At 41.8% G+C, this 18247-nt stretch overlaps 2 protein-coding genes across 7 annotated transcripts in view; both read left to right on the plus strand.

Moving 5' to 3' along the window:
- pdxdc1 (pyridoxal-dependent decarboxylase domain containing 1) overlaps positions 1–5092 on the plus strand; it is a 36193-nt gene extending 31101 nt beyond the window's left edge. For all 6 annotated transcript variants that reach the window (XM_063903683.1, XM_063903678.1, XM_063903680.1 and 3 more), the window contains one exon: positions 753–5092. In XM_063903683.1, the coding sequence (XP_063759753.1) occupies positions 753–1039 (287 nt within the window). In that variant the 3' untranslated portion in view covers positions 1040–5092. The remainder of the gene's footprint in view (positions 1–752) is intronic.
- A 399-nt stretch (positions 5093–5491) lies between these two features.
- Positions 5492–16358, plus strand: gspt1l (G1 to S phase transition 1, like). Its single transcript, XM_063904170.1, has 14 exons — positions 5492–5936; positions 7291–7335; positions 9868–10119; positions 10687–10720; positions 10830–10907; positions 11135–11315; positions 12574–12728; positions 13783–13923; positions 14013–14106; positions 14628–14708; positions 14822–14995; positions 15102–15191; positions 15344–15512; positions 15702–16358. Exons 1-14 carry the CDS (start codon positions 5744–5746, stop codon positions 15752–15754), a joined length of 1740 nt encoding a protein of 579 aa, XP_063760240.1. The 5' UTR covers positions 5492–5743; the 3' UTR covers positions 15755–16358.
- The last annotated feature ends 1889 nt before the right edge of the window (positions 16359–18247 follow it).

Below are 18247 nucleotides of genomic sequence, written 5' to 3' on the forward strand. Positions count from 1 at the left end.
CTAGTACGACCAGAGAGGGCCTTTATTTGGGATTTATAGAGGCGAAAGGGGGACACAGAGGGGAGGACATTGCCTGAATGTTTGACCAGCTCAGGATTCGAACTGGCTGACTAGGCAGCGGTTTAATGCCACCAGCTCTTACCACTGAGCTGTCCGGCGGCCCTTATTTTAAATATTTAAAAGCAAAGCTCATGATATAGAAGCTGAACTGTGACATTTCTCTGAACAAAGAAATTCTGAGCAAAATTGCTGCCAATTAATTTTCTGTTAACCCAAACATGGCTTTAGTTGCTTGAATATAATGTTGGATCTATACCAAATAATCCTATTTTAAAAGTGCTGTGTGTGAAAATCTGGGTGTATAAAGTAATACTAAATAAATCTATGAAAGAAGTACAACATTTTTTTCCAAAATGTAGATTAGCGTAGAAGTATAAAGTACTGTAAAAGGAAAAGTACCTCAAATGTGTACTTTGGTTCTGTACTTGAGTAAATGTACGCAGTTAATTTCAATCTCTGCTGTACATTCTGTGTAGAAACATCTCCCTCCTGAGAAGAAGGAAGGAACCTCAGGAAGCTATCCCATATTTATTATTTCTTAGTGCCACATGTTTTCCTCCTCCCTCGCTTCACGTTACCGAGGCAGTTTGTAACCCTGACAGGAAACTAGCGGACAGTACTTTCCGTTCCACCTGTGGACGATGTCTTCACTCTCACATTATGCATTTACCGTCTTTCCGTTGTCCTCACAGGTCAGAGGTTATTCCGGCGCTCAGGGGGTGCCTCTGACTCCTTCAGTGAAACCAGCTCCATCGGACAAGCTGATGAGACACCAAGGGAGGGGAGTGGCTCCCCGAGCATCCCCCCACCCTCCTCCCCTCCTGAGGAGGACTCGCACTCTGCAAGTGATGCTGCAGCGGAGGAAATCCAAGAGTCTGCTGTGGAGGAGCACACACAGGTGGTGGAGGAGGAAGAGGAGGAGGAGGAGGAGAGGAAGTGGCAGCCTGAAGGCCAGGAGGCGGAGCAGAGCGGCAGATAGGCGTGTCCTCCAGCCGTCCTCTGAAGGCTACCAGCCTGAGAAAAGTCTTTTTATATGGTGAATCCAACTCTTCCAGTAGTGTGGGGACGCTGATGGAGCTGTTTATCTCCGTCCTGTTTCAGAGTCAAAGGGAACATCCACCCCAGTCGCATCTGAGTGCATACTAGTTTTAATTCATTCCATATTTTACCTGCTGCAGCATCCTGAGGAATGAGTTCCCCATCATCTTCAGAATGCCCTTTAACCACTTCTAGCTGCCAGCCGTGTGAACCCAGAGATGTTGAGACCCCAAACTTTGTGTTAGAACTGTAGAGTACGGGTCCCCAGCACACAGAAACTGGTGGATGCTAACCTGCATATGTTGGGTAATTTACACACTAATTATAAGTTGCATTAATTAGCATATGCAGACAATGGACACATTTGGAGTGGTTTTGAGATATATTTAGGATACTGAGTTCATTTTCTGACATTTTCAGGATCAACAATCGACTCACAATTCATCAAAATCCTCCAACCGGGAGTATAAATATGGCTTCTTTCTGGTTTAAACCACCTTTTTTTATCCTGAAAATGTCAGAGATGTTCTTAGCATCCTCAACAACCGCTCCAAAATTGTTCCATATGCTAATTCATGCTAATTAACACAACTTGTGCTAATTGTTCAGATTGATCAACATACTGTATGCAGGTTAGCATCCAGCGGTTTCTATGTGGGGGACCCGTACTATACATTTCTAACACAAAGTTCGCAGTACTCAACATCTCAGGGTTCATTATAGCACTCTACTGTATGCGCTGGCAACTAGACTGACTCCGTAAAGTCACAATGAGATGAATAATTTGCTTCCTTTCATACAGAAACATGAATTATTATACCCCTAGTGATGGAGGGAAATGAATTCCCCTGCCTCTCCTCTGAGGGATCTCCCCAGTATTCCAGCTGCTCATGATGTTTAAGAATGTTAAACAAGAGTTTTCACACTGATTATCAGAGCAGCAGAGTAACCACTGTAAATATTCTGCACAGATGTTATATATCTAACCCAGGAAACTACTAACTATAATTATTTATAATCAACAAATCTGTATAGGAGGATTAGAGTATAATGATCTATTTAATTTAAAAGAAGTACCTACTGATAGTAGCTGCTCTCCAGCTTCAAACACTCCCTTCATGTTTGCACTGAAAGAAATCTAAATAAATTATAAAGTCACAACGCAATGACCATTTAATATCCTGAGGAAAAGTCAGAAAAACAAATATGTGATCGTACGATTACAAAATGATTTAACATATTACGAAAATAATTAGTTACAAGATATATATAAGTAATTTCATGAGTAAAGGGTTATAAGTAGTAATATGAAGTAATATGACTGTAATAATCTCCAGGTTGTGCACTAACAGTGGGCCTACAATATGAATTGCAGCCACAGCTTTGGAATCAAAATCAAATGGCTTTTGAAATTGCACATGCAGCCCAGTGGGAGTAATGTTTTTGATTTATACGTAAATGTGTTATTGTTTCTGTCGATTATTGAACATCCTCTCACATGTATTTACTGTAGTGATATTTCTTTTTTTGCCTAAAACATCCTGCCAGACCTGGGTCAAAGTCCTTCCTGTCCAGGGTTAGCATTTAAACATGTTCCAGTGCCATATCACAGGGTCAAATGTTTTTATTTTTTGTCGGTTCTTTAGTTTGTCAGTTCTGCTAAGCTTGGGACACTCGTCTCTTGCACTAGTCCGTTTGACGTCTTTAGGTATAAATCATAACAGATATCATGCTGATGATGTTCTCCTTTTTTGGGGTGGATCCCAAAGGACGGGTTGGCTGTCAGTCGAGGGCGAGAGAGATGTGGGGAAATCTGTGGCTTCTCTGTGAGAACCAACTAATGGTAGGGCAGTGATGTATGGAGAGAGCCATATTTTCCAGTGACAGTTGCTCAGTAGCGCATGGAGCCAGAATGGCCTGACTTTAATTACAAATGTACCTGGATCATCACTAGCTCTTCAGCTGACCATCCATTGGGCTCATAGAGCATGTGTAATTGCATCGTTTTTAAACCCCGCCTTAAGCCACGCCTCCAAACTGCAACATCCCGCCCTCTCTCGGCTCAGTCTAATGGATTCGGCTTTTAATGCTTCTTAAACATAATGATTTTAAATGAGGGCTTTCCAGTTTTCATCCTTTAGTTGATGTAGCTCCAGAGAGATGATTTACAGAAGCCTCTTTCTCAAGTTGGAGTCAAAGAGTCAGTTGGAAAGAGCTTGTTTGGGCAGAATGACATCACAAACTGACACACAAGTGTAGTGCCCCTGGTTGGCCACTTCAAGAATTTGCTTGGTCTAGGGGCCTTAATGTGTCACCAAAGGGTTTGGACATGAAAACATGGGAATAGCAGGAAAGGGAAGTGTGCTATGACTTCACACTGATACCAACCTCTCTGAACCTCCAGGCCGTTGCCTGATATTTCTTTTTGATGCAACAGGGATATATTATTATTTCATGCCTTTTTGGATTTAATGAAGGGGAATGAGCCTGGATGGGTTTGGCAGAATGGTTTTAGAATGTCTTTCACGAAGGTGTCAAAATTGAAAAAACTTAATTTAAAATGTTTACTGTAAAGAGTTGTAAAATGTGGATTGAATACAGGTTTATTAAGGATTAACACAGTGATGATTAAGATTGCAAAATAATCTATTTCGGCGTCTTTGCACTTGTTCTGTAGATAATTTCTTTACTACTGTTCCTTATTTAATTAACGACATGGTGTCAATGAAGCAGAATGTTGTTGATTATTATTTTAATGTGAATATAATGCAAAAGCTAAATCAAAACTACTTTTGATTTGTTTCAGTGAAATTTCCTGGACCGTCCACTGTCACTGTTTGAGTTATTGATTGTATTTGATTAGCAGAATATTTTCTATCTTTAGTTTACAATACACGTACAGTTTGACATTTGGGATAAAGTCTGTCTCGCAACAGAATAAATTCAACGTTTTCTAGCCCTAACGTGAAGCCACAGCTTTCTGTGATTCTGTTAGATTTGTAAAAGCAGCTCTGCTTATGTTTTGGAGTCTTCCTCTGTAATGATGGGATATTGGTCATTCAATGCAGCTAGCATCTTAGTGGTTCAGTTGAGCAGTATATATTGTTTATTACATTTATAATTTTACATGAGACATAGATTTCTGGCAAGTTTAGCAATAAACAAAAGTCCACAAGAGAAACCAAAACAATGCCAGGTATTAATATCAAGAAAGACATTTTGGGAAAGAAATTATTATTTAAAAAATGGGCTTTAATGCTTTGTAACAGAATTCTTCATATTAAAATTAAGAGTTAATACTTCAGTGTATCTATAAAGAGGATAGAAGTAGAATCGAAATGAGTTTTGGAGTAATATGTAGAATGTGAAAACGTAAAACTAAACTATTTTTTTAGGCATGTCAGCCTGAAATGAAATCTACATTTGTCTTTTTGCAAACTGCGGCCTTGACGATTGCAGCAAAAGAATAAATAACAGCAGTCCCACCAGTAAATAATAGGAGGAGATTAAGAGATTTTGAATGTCGATGCAACATCGAAAGCATTATTATTATTATTTGTGACTTGCAAAACAGTGGCAGTAAAAATGACTTAATTTAACATTGTCAGAACTAGTAAGTAATGTTTTGATCACTTTATTGTCTGAAGGCATATTTGAAACAATGAGACATCCTGAGATGGTTCATGTTATGCAAACAACACCTCGTGTTTCAGTTTACTTTAACATAAATAATCCCAGAGGACTTTTTGAATGGGAAAAGGTGTACATCATATTGAGGACATTAAACCAATAAACTGGTATATGTTGATTTATTTGGTTTAGTTTGTATGTATGATTACCAAGCTGTGATATGCCTCCTGTGCCCAAAGATAACATGCATTAATGTGTGAAGTGAAATGAAATAAAAGGGATTGACTTCAGATAATTAACATTTATTGATATTGGTGTGTTGAAAAACCAAACACTTTTAATAAATCACAAGCTCAGTAAGTTACTGTTGTTTTGGTATGTTTTTTTGGGTGGAGTAAAAACATTTTGGATACTGATATTGTTACAGTAGGCTTAGTGAAAAGAACGTTTGCCAATGCCAGAATATATGGGAACTTCACTCTGAAGAGTAAAATGTGTTTCCTCAATAAAATGAACAAAAATAATCAATATATATTGTATTTTAAGTAAATTACGTTATATCACTAAGCATAACATAACATAAATGTTAAAACATAACGAATCGAATCTGCAGTTCTGAAAAAGGTTAGAATCTACTAACGGAAACTGGCATTACTAGTCTTTGGGGAGCGTAGTTTTTTTGCCCCAAGGAGACTTTTAAGGCAAACGTTTTCCGCTTTGAAAAAATACTTCATATCCCAGGGTTCCCTGCGTGTAGCACGTCCACTGACGGGGACGCATTAGCTCACGCGGACTGTCTCTGGGAGTGCTGAGTCGAATATCCTCTCTGGCGTCTCCCCGTTAGAAACCGGCTGCTTTATTCACCTGAATCGGAGTCATAACATTACACTTCCAGTTGGGACGCTCTTAATTACTTCAAGGGGTGACCTTAAGGGCTTTGGGCGGACACTTTCGTAGACAAACAACTGCGTAACGTTAACTGAAATCTCACAGTAGTGAAAATCTAAGACCCACGATGGACCCGAGAGACACTGCCCCTGATTCCTGGGAACAAGAGGACGATGTGGAGGCCACAATCGACGGCAAACTGGATGATGCATTCACACACTTTAATGTGAGCGCTAAACCATTTGTGCCCAACGTAAATGCCGTCGAATTTGTTCCGACTTTTCCCATGAAGGCACAGTCGGAAAATCTCGATTCTGTCGGTAAGTTCAGTCACGTTGGGGGGCTACTTTAGCTAGCAGTTAGCTAGTTGCTAACAGGAGCCGGGCTGGGTGGCTAGCTCACACGCGTTCTTGAAGCGCGACAAACTAGCTTGCTGCTTGTGCTGTTTGGGGTAGCAGTAATTCACATTTTATACCTGACACTTGAACTAAACCTGTCAATTATGTACATGTTAGTTAGGCGCTAGACTAAATCGTGTTGTTGTAGCGTGTAGAGCCCTGTCATAACTGTTTTTAAAGTATCAAACCAGCCGGCATTAGCTTGCTACAACTAACCGGCGCTAGCTAGCATATCGGTTAGCTTCTGTGGTTTCACAATTGAGCGCTCAGTTTAGTCTTTGCCTTTTAGAATTGTTACCATTTATTCTAAACGGTAAATGGAACCAAATTAAATGAGCTCCTGGCCAACATCCATGTTTTAATTTCGAAAAGCACAGCTTCACCTGGGAACTTAAGCTAAGCGAGCGCTTCATAGAAAATAAAATAATGGAAACGTGAATGTTCGTTGTGACGTGGACTTTCTGACGCACTGCCGGTACAGAGGAGTAACATGTGTCAGGAAGCCGCGTGAAGGCACTTCTGATCGCAGCAGCTTCAATACGTCCCTGTATCAGTGGTGGGACAGGTAATGAGATGCTTTACTAAAGTAAAAGTACAAATACATAATTGTCAAAGTATTTAATTAATTTCAAGTCCTAAATTCAAAATGTTATAAGTAAAAGTACATTCATCAAAATGTACTTAATGTATTAAGTCATCTTAATCATTGTGCAGAAAAATTGCCTTTTGTGTATATCTAATTATTTTGTATTTTTATAAAAAAATTATAGATAATATAGTTGCACCAAGTAGCATTTTAGTCCACTAGTTGAATTTTTTTTTGTTCAAAAAAGGCTGTTAAATAAATGAAGTGGAGTGAAATAACAATACTTCTTTTTATAGTGGTGGAGTAGAAGTGTAAAGTAGTATAACATGGAAATACTCAAGTAAAGTACCTCAAAATTGTACGCAAGTACAGTACTTGAGTAAATGTACTCCATATCTCTGGACAATCTTACAATAGTAGGTTTGTTCACCAACATATGGAGGTTCTTGATGTGAGGATTTGTCAATGTCCTCCACATTTATCTTTATCTTTCTCCTGCCTAAACTTAAGGTGGCCTCTGACGGGGCAGTGAAAGCTGCTTGGAACATGGTTAAACAAACTTGTTCTGTGTTAGTTAGTCGGTTTATATTTTCCTTAAGTCCCCACACTTTTCCTCAAACTACAGGAACAGTTCATGCTCCTTAAAATTTTTTTTTAAAAAGATTAACCGTGACATTTTTTCTGTTTCAGTTGCTGTGGAGAAGATATCCTCGACGGAGGTGTCGGAAAGTGCTGGTATGTGTGCAGTGTTTGTTTTAGTGTTGAGGTGTTCTGTGCTGTTCCTGCTCCTCATTGTCCTGACATGTGCACACTGAATGCATGGATTAGCTTAACGTGCCTTTGGCTTTATGAGTAACTGAGACCAAAACACAGAAGTTGATAGTGCCGTGTCTTTTCGTTCCTCCTCCTTTTTTTTTTGATTTTAGCAGTCGAGACTCTACATCTACATCTTTCACAAGGTGCCTTCTTAGAGATTAGGATTTGAATTCACAGTGTTTGCCACAAACTAACTGAATACTGAGTTTAGTTGTAGATTAGCACTTGTTTGTTTTGTCTCTGGATCTTGCTCTGACACATTTACAGGAACTGTTATTACTTTGAACACACATATTTCAGTGGGAGATAAAGTCACAATATGAACATTTTAGAGAGGCTTGTAATGAATCCAACATACGTTATCATATATATGTGATGCTTGCAGTGATGTTTTTAAGTGGGCTCTTTCATAGGGTATTTCTTTTCCGCTACAATTTTTTTTCCGCTACAAAAATAGTTGTAAACTAACATTGATAACATTAACCATAAATACAGCGGCTCTGATACGTTACTATAGAGAAATGTAAATGTACAGTCTTCCAATAAACGACTGTGCTATTTGCTTTACACTGTAGTGGAAAAAGTGCCACATTGTTAGATGAAGGAAAGGTTTACAGATGGCGAACAGAGCCGTTACAGTGAGGCCTTGTTGACAGTGCACACGTTGGCCAGGTTTCTGTAGTAGACATTGTTCCTTTAATATTTCACAGCAAATAGTCATTTAACTATTTCTACATATGAACTAAACCCCTATGATCTTCACACAGTATCTTCCTTAAAACATTCTCATTAAACCTTGTATGGCAGGTTGCAAACGGGTCCCTGCTCTGAAAAGTCCTCAATTCAGAAAATGTGTCAGAGGAAAGTGTTCCGTCAGGGTGAATGTGGGGAGCTCTTCAAAGGCTCTGAGGCCTGTGTTTGAGTCAGGAAACTCATTACCTGAACATGTTGGTGCGTGTAAGACTTTATAAGGAGCAGCACTGTAAGGTTTTGGATAGACGATATAATAGCATCAGCTCTCAAGACAATCTCATTTTTACGTGTATACATGTGTTTAGTGTAGGAGCACCACAGGTTTTCACCCTCATATAAGTGGGTAACAAGCCAAAAAATAAAATTCCAAAATACCTGGCACAGTGTAAGATGTGAAATGAAAAGGCATATACATTTATTTTGATATGTTAGTATATTCAACGGCGACAGTGCACATTATATCTTGCTTATTATATATCTTATTTTTCATCTGTAGTCCCTAGACAGATGCTGTTAAGTCCCCCTTAAACCAAAGTGTTAAGGCAAATGGCGATTAAAGTATGGTGGTCCGGTTTAACTTCCTGAATTCACTTTATAATGGAGAACAGTGATCATGGTGTGGAGAGCTAAAAAATAATGCATACGTCTTATATTTTGATATATCGCCATATGAACATGTGAACCTTGCTACAGTCGAAGCATACATTTACACCTTTTACAAACTAAAAGCTGGAAAACTTCAACATCGTAGCCGATGAAAGTAGACACGCAGTCTATGATACTCACCCGATTTGAAGCGCTGTCAGGCCAATACTTTGCAAAAGACCAACTTGGACCATGAGCATCTCTGAGCAGGCAGGTGGGGGCTCACTGTATCAATAGGAAGCATTTGAACCGTGAGCAGCGACAGGCTTCCGCTCATTCAGGGATCCGACATTTTTCACACGTGACACACGCGGCTCCTGAGTGTGATAAAATAAATATGTGTTTGTTCCTTAATCGTGGTCGCTACAGTTCTGCTAAGTGCATGTTGTGGCAGGATGGCACCCCAGCAGCTGCAATGGGACCTGTGTGCCTTCCAGCCCAGCCTGTCAGGGTTATGGCATAAATGTGTCTTTTTGGTTTTAGAAGCTGCATCACAGTAGAATCACGTAGCTTTATGAACTTGCAACAATGTTCCAGCAGTCCTATTATTTGTCTTTCCACATAACTAGTAATTGTTCTTTTTAGAATGTCATTTAGTAAATATTTTGTTACGGCACCAATAGTCATCCATTCAATATGGTATCAGTATCAAGGTATTTGATCAGAGATATTGTGGTGTTTGATTTCCTCCATATTGCCATCCATACAGTTCATTTTTACTGCAACACGGTTAAAAAAAAAAAGCCCATAGGGTGCTTATAATGTGATTTAGGCATGACAATATGCATGTCGTGTTAAAATGAATATGTTGTGCACACATTGACCTAATGGAGTCCAAGATGTTCCTCTAAGAGGCGCACCATCCTTGGTTTTTCTTTTTTTAAATGAGTCACTGCACTGGTAACCTCTGTGTATCGGAAGTCAATTTGGATATTATAGTATTTGTACCCCATAAGAGGAAAGTCCGCTGCGTATTATTGCATGAAGTCTGTCTATATTGAACTCAGCTGAGGTGTTTTAGGAGGCATTTTAAATGTTTTCTGGACTGTGCAGCTCCAGTGGAAAACGGGGACTCGGTGATGACCACAGAAGAGCCATGGGACCAGAAAGAGGCGGAGCCAAATGAGGAGGAGCCGGGAGGCGGACCCTGTGGGGACCGAGGCCCTTCCGAGGAGGCTGTGATAGAGGAGATCGCTCCCGAGATCATTGAGGAGGAAGAGGAAGCACCAGCGCCCAAAGCCCCCCCCACACAGCCAGACGCCCCGAAGAAGGAGCACGTCAACGTTGTGTTCATCGGACACGTAGGTCAGTCCATACACCGCTCCACTAAAGGCATGGCGGGGGGAGGGCAATGATTCAGGCTATAAAATGCTGACAATGGAGAATTAAAAGAACAAATGAAATGCAATCTTTGCCATAGAGCTCGGGGGGTGGATATATTTAATGATTTTACCCCTTAATCTTATCTGCCTCAGGGATGTAGAAAACATTTAAATGTGGTCATTTTTAAGATACTAATTGTATAGGAAAATACTTATGCTAATAAACCAAATGTTACATAAAGCATTGCTGTTCTGAAATGTCCCTCACACTTGACTGCTTATGCTCCATGTCCTTGTTTGGTGTTTACACAGCTGTGTTGTTTGCAGTCAGTGTCTGTCACCAGCTGACACATTACCCTCCACCTTCACACTGTCCCTGACGACCAGTCTGCAGTCATTATGGCCTGTTATCACTCAGCATAGACTGTTGTTTTCTCAGTGCTTAATCAACAGGTTCAGGAGCTCTTTGCTACCCCTGACAGACAGAAGCATATCATATGTACTGTCCCTGTGTATCTCCTCTGAATCCACTCTGCTGTTTCTTCTACAGATGCTGGCAAGTCCACCATCGGAGGACAAATCATGTGAGTCTAATTTTTTCGTTCTTTTGCCTTTTCTTCCATTGAGCAGAGTTTCATTCAACAAACAGAGCTTTGACATTTTTTGCTTTTCTCTGTCCACCTCCTCTCTCAGGTATCTGACAGGCATGGTAGAAAAGAGAACCTTGGAGAAGTACGAGAGAGAAGCCAAGGAGAAGAACAGGGAAACCTGGTGAGTGAACCATCAGGCTCTTTCAATGTTTCTTCAGCATGGAAATACACTCTGTGCTGACTTAAATCAAATGTGAACGCTCACTAGGTATAGTTAGGTTTCGATTGTTAATGGTTTTATATTAGCTATGGCAGGGTCAACGGGAGCTCCTCGTCCCTGTTGATCTTGGATATATCAAATCATCTCAGATTTCCCACATTTGACCAAATCCCTTTCCTGTCTCAAAGGTATCTGTCCTGGGCTTTGGACACCAACCAAGAGGAGAGGGACAAAGGCAAGACGGTGGAGGTGGGCCGGGCGTACTTTGAGACAGACAAAAAGCACTTTACCATCTTAGACGCTCCGGGCCACAAGAGCTTCGTCCCCAACATGATCGGAGGAGCGTCACAGGCCGACCTGGCTGTCCTGGTGAGTTCCCAGTAGGGCTTTGACCTCGAACTTCGTTGTTCGAATATAATTCGATTGTTTAAAAAAATAAAGAAATTCGAACGAATTTTAGGGAGCCCTTAATATTCGAACCTATATGGGAATTATTTTTTATTAGTGTTGTTTTCAATTCAGATTCCAAGGTTTTTTTCACGCCTGGTGAAGTAAAACCGCGAGCTCATTATCAAGGCTATTATTGGTCATCTGGGCTCCTGTAGACCTATGACGTTGGCATCCTCCTGGTTCGCGCAATCGCGCTTATTTTAAAACAATATTCTAAAACAATGGCCGCGCCAACGACAACTACGCCTGATGAGGAGTAGGCTAAGCCTTAACCTACTTAGCCTGACTGGCTTATTTTTTTATTTATTTTTGATGAGAACAGTGGATAAAACTGTTTGTGTTTAATCCAGAGTCTGATAATAATACAATTAAAAAAACCAAAACAAGTGACTGTGTTTTTCTTCCGAAAGCATCATTGACTGACTAGGTGCACGTCACGAAAGGTTCCTGTAAGCTCGTGTATTTCCGATGGAGCGTTAACTGTCATATGTGGGACCCACACTAATGTTGTACATATTACGGACACCCGCCATTGACTGATACACTGCCCTCTGGTGGACAGAACATCGAACTGAAGTGTGATACTAATATTGGTCTTACTGAAGACATTTAATGGTCAAAATATTATTAATAAATATTCGAATACATTCGAACTTTAATATTAATAAACAAACGAACTTCGAATATGATTTTTGGGCAAAAGTCAAAGCCCTAGTTCCCAGGATGACCACACGTTGGACCATCACAGCACAACTTAGCTTGTAGACTTTTTCTACCCTGAAGTCTTGCGCTGCGGTTGAATAGTCATTTTTATTCCTGACTGAGGGAAATGACCTGGAAGTATTACGTCTCATCCACAATGAGAGCTGTTCAAATTCTCTGAATGCTAAGGAAAGGTGCTTACTCTCTCCTCCCCTTTTCAAATAGACAAACAATTCCACCATCAATGACATCACTCTTTAATTTACACTCTTGATCAATTAAAAACGTGTTAAAATATTGATTTTGTTCTGGACACAATCCTTACTTGTCGTGTGTCTCATGTCACTGAATCTATCCTGTTTAGTGTGTAACACAGGAAATGGCTAAGATAAATAACTGAAGGAACCTGTATGCAGTAACCCTAACCCTGCGCTGTCAAAAAAAAACCTGACCAGAGGAATGTGTTGTCCCTCAGGTGATCTCTGCCCGGAAAGGAGAGTTCGAAACTGGTTTTGAGAAAGGTGGACAGACGCGGGAGCACGCCATGCTGGCCAAAACGGCCGGGGTCAAGCACCTGATCGTTCTGGTGAATAAAATGGACGACCCAACAGTCAATTGGAGCCTGGAGAGGTAGGAGGAAAACACAGTTCTGAAGTAGCTCTTAGTTTGTCGAGATTTTATTTGAGTTGTAGGCCAACCACGGGAAGTTTCCCCTCGACTTAAAGGTGCAATAGAATACATCTAGCTGGTATTTTAAATTGTTCTCTGATATCTTCAAAGAAGGTATATAACTTTGGTTGATCCAAAAAATGTCCAGATGCGGTTTTAAACACCCATTTACAACCCTATGATTGGGTCATAGAATGAAACAAGCTGACTTGCCTTATTTGGGGGCTCATTTAAATAATTATGATGAGCTCTGCTCTGATTGGCTGGTTTACAAGGAGCAATCCATGACTGCCTCAGAGCCCACAGAAGTAAGTGAGGTTCCCGAAACTGTGAGAGATGAACCATGGAGGCTATTGGCATCCAGCCTTACATGTTTGAGCCTTTATCAGAGGAGGAAACTGATGAATTTGAAGAACAGCCAGTTGGTCGGAGATTGGAGAGCAACGTTACTGAGTGTTAAGTGTTAGCGTGACTGTTTCCAGGAGCTGGTGTATGCAAATGTTGGGGCCGGACTACCGTATGTGACGTAACACACAGGGATTGTTGTAATTCGCCCGTTTTACTGCTGTGATATGCATATTCATGATTTGCACGTGAAGGAGGAAACAATGGTGTTTGAGGTTCACGGTATGTCAGTCCAATGTACCGAACTCTCCTTATTCAACTATGCCAAGGTGAATACAGTTTTCCATTCTATGGCACCTTTAAAGCACTGGGAACAGGAAGTGGTTAGATGCTAACTCACTTCTGACATCTAGGACTCATTCCTGCAGCGGTGCGCTAATATTTTGACCCCCTTTTGTATGCTAACGGGGGTATTAACAGTTACTCAGGATCTGTCATTTGAGTTTCCCTCTCAGTATGTGCTCCTCACACACTCTGTCTCTCGCTCGGTCTGTCTCTCTCTCTCTCTCTCTCTCTCTCTCTCTCTCTCTGTCTGTTACCCTCTCTGCCTGTTACCCTCTCTGCCCTCCTCCTGTGGGATGTTGACGTGGTTCCTGTCTTGCTCCCTCAGATATGAGGAGTGTAAGGAGAAACTAGTGCCATTTTTGAAGAAGGTGGGCTTCAACCCAAAAAAAGACATTCACTTCATGCCGTGCTCCGGACTCACAGGGGCCAACCTGAAGGAGCCCACCGACATGTGCCCCTGGTACACGTGAGTTCAGGCTCTCTACTTTTCAAATCCTTACTTTATTGACCGAAATGGTTTTTTTTTACTCACTGCTTCTTATATCTGTTTTTCAGAGGGTTACCGTTCATTCCACACCTGGACAGTTTGCCAAGTTTTAACAGGTCCACTGATGGGCCGGTTCGAATGCCCATCGTAGACAAATACAAAGTAAGCGTCACATCTTTAGGGGCTATACGGTGGAAGTCTGTGTTCAAAAAAGTGTTTCCCACAACCTATAACAAGACTGAACATGAAAGGCACATTTAAAAAAGCTTAAAGGCCCTTTCAATACAATGGATAAAGGCTCTTTATGATTCCAGGATTGTTAATAAGTGACTGACAAAACATCTTGGTGAATAAAATAGAGGATCACTGCTCTGCCCCTCTAGAATCAGGAATGATCCTACCAATCGGCTCCTCTTTAGAACGCCTTGGTAATGGTGCACGAGTGATAGCTGTAATCTACAGAGAAACACTGTAGATTACAGCTATGTGCTGTTCTGAGTGTCCGCTGGGCTTCACACTGCGAGCATGATAACGGTCATGTTCTACCATGTTGCAGCTGTCAGACATGACTGGAACACTTTTTACCCCCGAGGCTGTGCACTGTAGCAAACTCACTTCCTGTGAGTGCTGTAAAGGTTTCCTCTCTCTGCTCTGTAACACTCCTCTTCCTTCTGTCTCCCCAGGACATGGGCACAGTGATTCTGGGAAAACTGGAGTCTGGCTCCATCAGTAAAGCACAGCAGCTCGTCATGATGCCAAACCGGGTGAGATGTCCCACAAGCTTCTGCTTCCATCAGATTGAGCTAAGAAAGATGCCAAACTCCTCTCACTAAGATATTCCATTTAACACCTGACCTCTGATCTGTCTGTCCTGCAGCATACGGTGGAGGTGTTGAGTCTGCTGTCAGATGATGTGGAGACGGACGATGCATTGCCCGGGGAAAACCTCAAGCTGCGGCTGAAGGGCATCGAGGAGGAAGAGATCCTGCCCGGCTTCATCCTGTGTAACGCAGAGAACCTGTGCCACTCTGGGCGCACTTTCGACGCCCAGGTCGGTGTCTGAGCAGCTGCACGCTCTACAGACTCGGTGATCTTCGAGTCTGATCATGCATGTTTGTTAAAGAACGTTTTTCTCATGACCAATCTTTCCACCGCAGATCGTCATCATTGAACACAAATCCATCATCTGCCCGGGTTACAACGCAGTGCTCCACATTCACACCTGCATCGAAGAAGTGCAAATTACAGTAAGAGCCCATTCTGACCTAACTGATCCTGTTCACAAGAAAAGGAACCACGATGTTAGAGAGGGAGAAGTGACCTCGGAACACATTTAGCATGAAGCTAGGACTGTAGCAGTGTGCTGTTGTGTCTGATCTTCTGTTGCCCCTGTGTGCAGGCCTTAATCTGTATGGTAGACAAAAAGACAGGAGACAAGAGTAAGACACGACCACGATTCGTCAAACAGGACCAAGTCTGCATCGCCCGTCTGCGCACCGCAGGGACCATCTGCCTCGAGACCTTCAAAGACTTTCCTCAGATGGGACGCTTTACCTTACGAGACGAAGGTACAGCCCCTGCACACAGACGTGGGGGGTTTGGAGTTACAGCTGAGTGTCATGTCTTTTAGAGATATAGAAAAGTGTCTCCTCCTGTTGGACAACAAACGATCAGATAACTTTGTGTTGGATCCTTTGTCTTGTCTCTGATGGCATTGACAAAAGAGAGATGTATGACTGTTTGTTTGTTTGTCTTAGGTAAGACCATTGCCATTGGTAAGGTTCTGAAGCTGGTAGCGGAGCGGGACTGAACACACAGCGCTGCCTGATATCCTGGAGAGAAGGAATGGGCGGAGCTTGCTCAAACCCGCCCACACAGTTGTCAGTGGCGACGGCACCCTCCTGTACCGCCCCCCCTTCTGTGTGTCGAAGAACAGCTTCAGAAATAAACTCATGTGAAAAAGAACCCGTTTTTAAGCAATGACACACCAAGATGAAGTCCACACGAGTCAGCTTTCTCATATTGAGAGCTCAGCTATGCCATTCCCGGGTTAGCCCCCCCCTCCACCCCCCCATCCCCTACTCTGGTCTACTCATCATTACATGATTGTTTTTCTTCCACTTTTTTTCTTGCTTTCATGAATGACAATGAGAAATGGCGGGAGTTATATCTGTGAACAGATGTGGACCAGGCTTCTGCTCGGAATAAAAAGGATGATTTTCAGAAGTAATTTGCAAAAGATATCACTTGAAAGAACTCAACCAGTTGAAACCAAAACGTGTATCCTGGGTGTAAACATCTCCCTTTGCTTTTCCCCACCTTTTGGTTTCTCGTGGCGTTCTGGCAGTGTGCTTGAGCGTGTTCAAATGTTATTAAAGCAAACAACTATGACAATAAAATGATAAATTGGGAAACAGAGTGTGTTCATTTTCAGAGCACGGGCCAATCTTTCATAACTCACTTTCTGTCACATTTGCAGCGAACACACGGTTCCGTTGCGTTGACGCTTGGTCATATAAGACCGGGGGATTCCGTACAGCTATTATTTTCTCCTCCATTTTTGGGGAAATGAGCTCTCCCAGCATATTTGCATACACGTGGTTTGATTGGCTAGTGCTTGTACTGGCATATTTGCATAAACGGGATTTGATTGGCTGGCGCTTCGTCAACGCTTGAAAAGTTTAAACTTTTCTAAACTTTCACAGCGAGCAACGCTGGCAAAGGGAAGCGACGGAACCACAGTTCAATTTGGCAAAGCTAGACGTCACCCCTTTCAAAGTAAATGGGGAGTGTCTCCGTTGAAGCTTCCAACGGAAGCATGTGGACAAGCCGTAGCTCAGCATCCCTCAGAGATCACAGAGCACCAAACGGTCCGTTTGGTTTAAAACACCACCCTGGCAAATGTTATCTTAAACTCTGTTCAGGTACTGTAAACTAGCATGTGCTATATTTATCAGCTGATACGGGCTTATCAGTTGATAGCAAAGGTCTCAGTCTGATCATAAACTCCCAGGATGTTTTGGTTCATAGAAACAGTGTTGCATGCTCCGTCCTCCAGAGGGCACTGATGACTTTATTTGTAATCTATTCACAACATCTTCAGTTAATGATTGTATGTTTATGCAAAGGGAAGTTCTAACTTGAAGCCCAGTCTTGGTAGGGCTGTTTTTAATGCATGCAGACCAACCTTTCTGATCCATATTTGAATAAGTGACTCTACGAACAGTTCACTGGGCGAGCTTAAATGGGTGGACACAGTTATTTTGAAAGCAGGGGAAATGTATTTGAATTTAAAGAAACCGTATATCAGTCATTACATTGTAATTCATATACCAAAGTTTTCCATGGACTTGTGCTATGATAGTGGCTCCAGTTAAAGCTCATCCCTATCTAATGTTTCTGCCAGTGTTAGTCATTTCAAAACCATGCCTCTTTTTGGTCTCTGTTTTCTTATCAGTTCAACAATCATGTAATTGGACCATTGTATTTGATGCTTTCTTTCTTTTTAAGTCGTACTGTGTTTTTTAGATATTGTGCTGTATATTATTTTTTAATATAATAATATGCAGCACATGCTAAAGATTGAACCTGTGTTTCCCGGACTAATTGACTCTTACACAGAAGTCCAACAGTGTCTTTGTCCCTTCATGTTTTATGTTGGCAGTTCTAGAGACACTTTTCCCTCTTAACGACTCAAGTATGTACGTATTGTTTTAAAATGATAATTTCCTGAAATCTCAGCACTCCGTTTGTCCAAATATTCCACAAATAAAAGCGAAGATTATATATCAGTTAGTCAGCAGCCGCTCCAGCAGAGGGCCCCAAACCTCCCTTTCCCTGGCCCCATCAACCAGCTCTGAATGGAGGATTCAAGACTCTCCTAGGCCAGGAGATGTAATCCCACCAGCTGGTCCTGGGTCTACCCCTTGGTCTCCTCCATGGCCTCCATCCTGCTTGAACCTCCTCAACTGGGATCAGCGGATCTACTCCAACTCCCTCCCCATGACTAAACTCCTCATCTTATCCCTAAGGGAGATGCTCGCCACCCTCAGAGAAACCCCGTACCGGCCGCTTGTATCTGTGATCTTGTTCTTTTAGTCATGAAAGACCCTCCCCACCCCCCTTTATGACCATCAGTGAGAGTAGGATTGAAGAGCTCACCACTCTCCAACACAACGGTGCTGTTAAGCAACTTTTGATGCTTTTTGTCAGGGTTAGTTCCTGACTGCTGAACCCCCCCCAATACCGTCTATGGTTGCCGTGAGTTAAGCACTGCTCCTTTAAGTGGGATTAATTACATTAT

This window comes from Eleginops maclovinus, chromosome 16 (assembly GCF_036324505.1).
Source record: "Eleginops maclovinus isolate JMC-PN-2008 ecotype Puerto Natales chromosome 16, JC_Emac_rtc_rv5, whole genome shotgun sequence".
Taxonomy (NCBI): domain Eukaryota; kingdom Metazoa; phylum Chordata; class Actinopteri; order Perciformes; family Eleginopidae; genus Eleginops; species Eleginops maclovinus.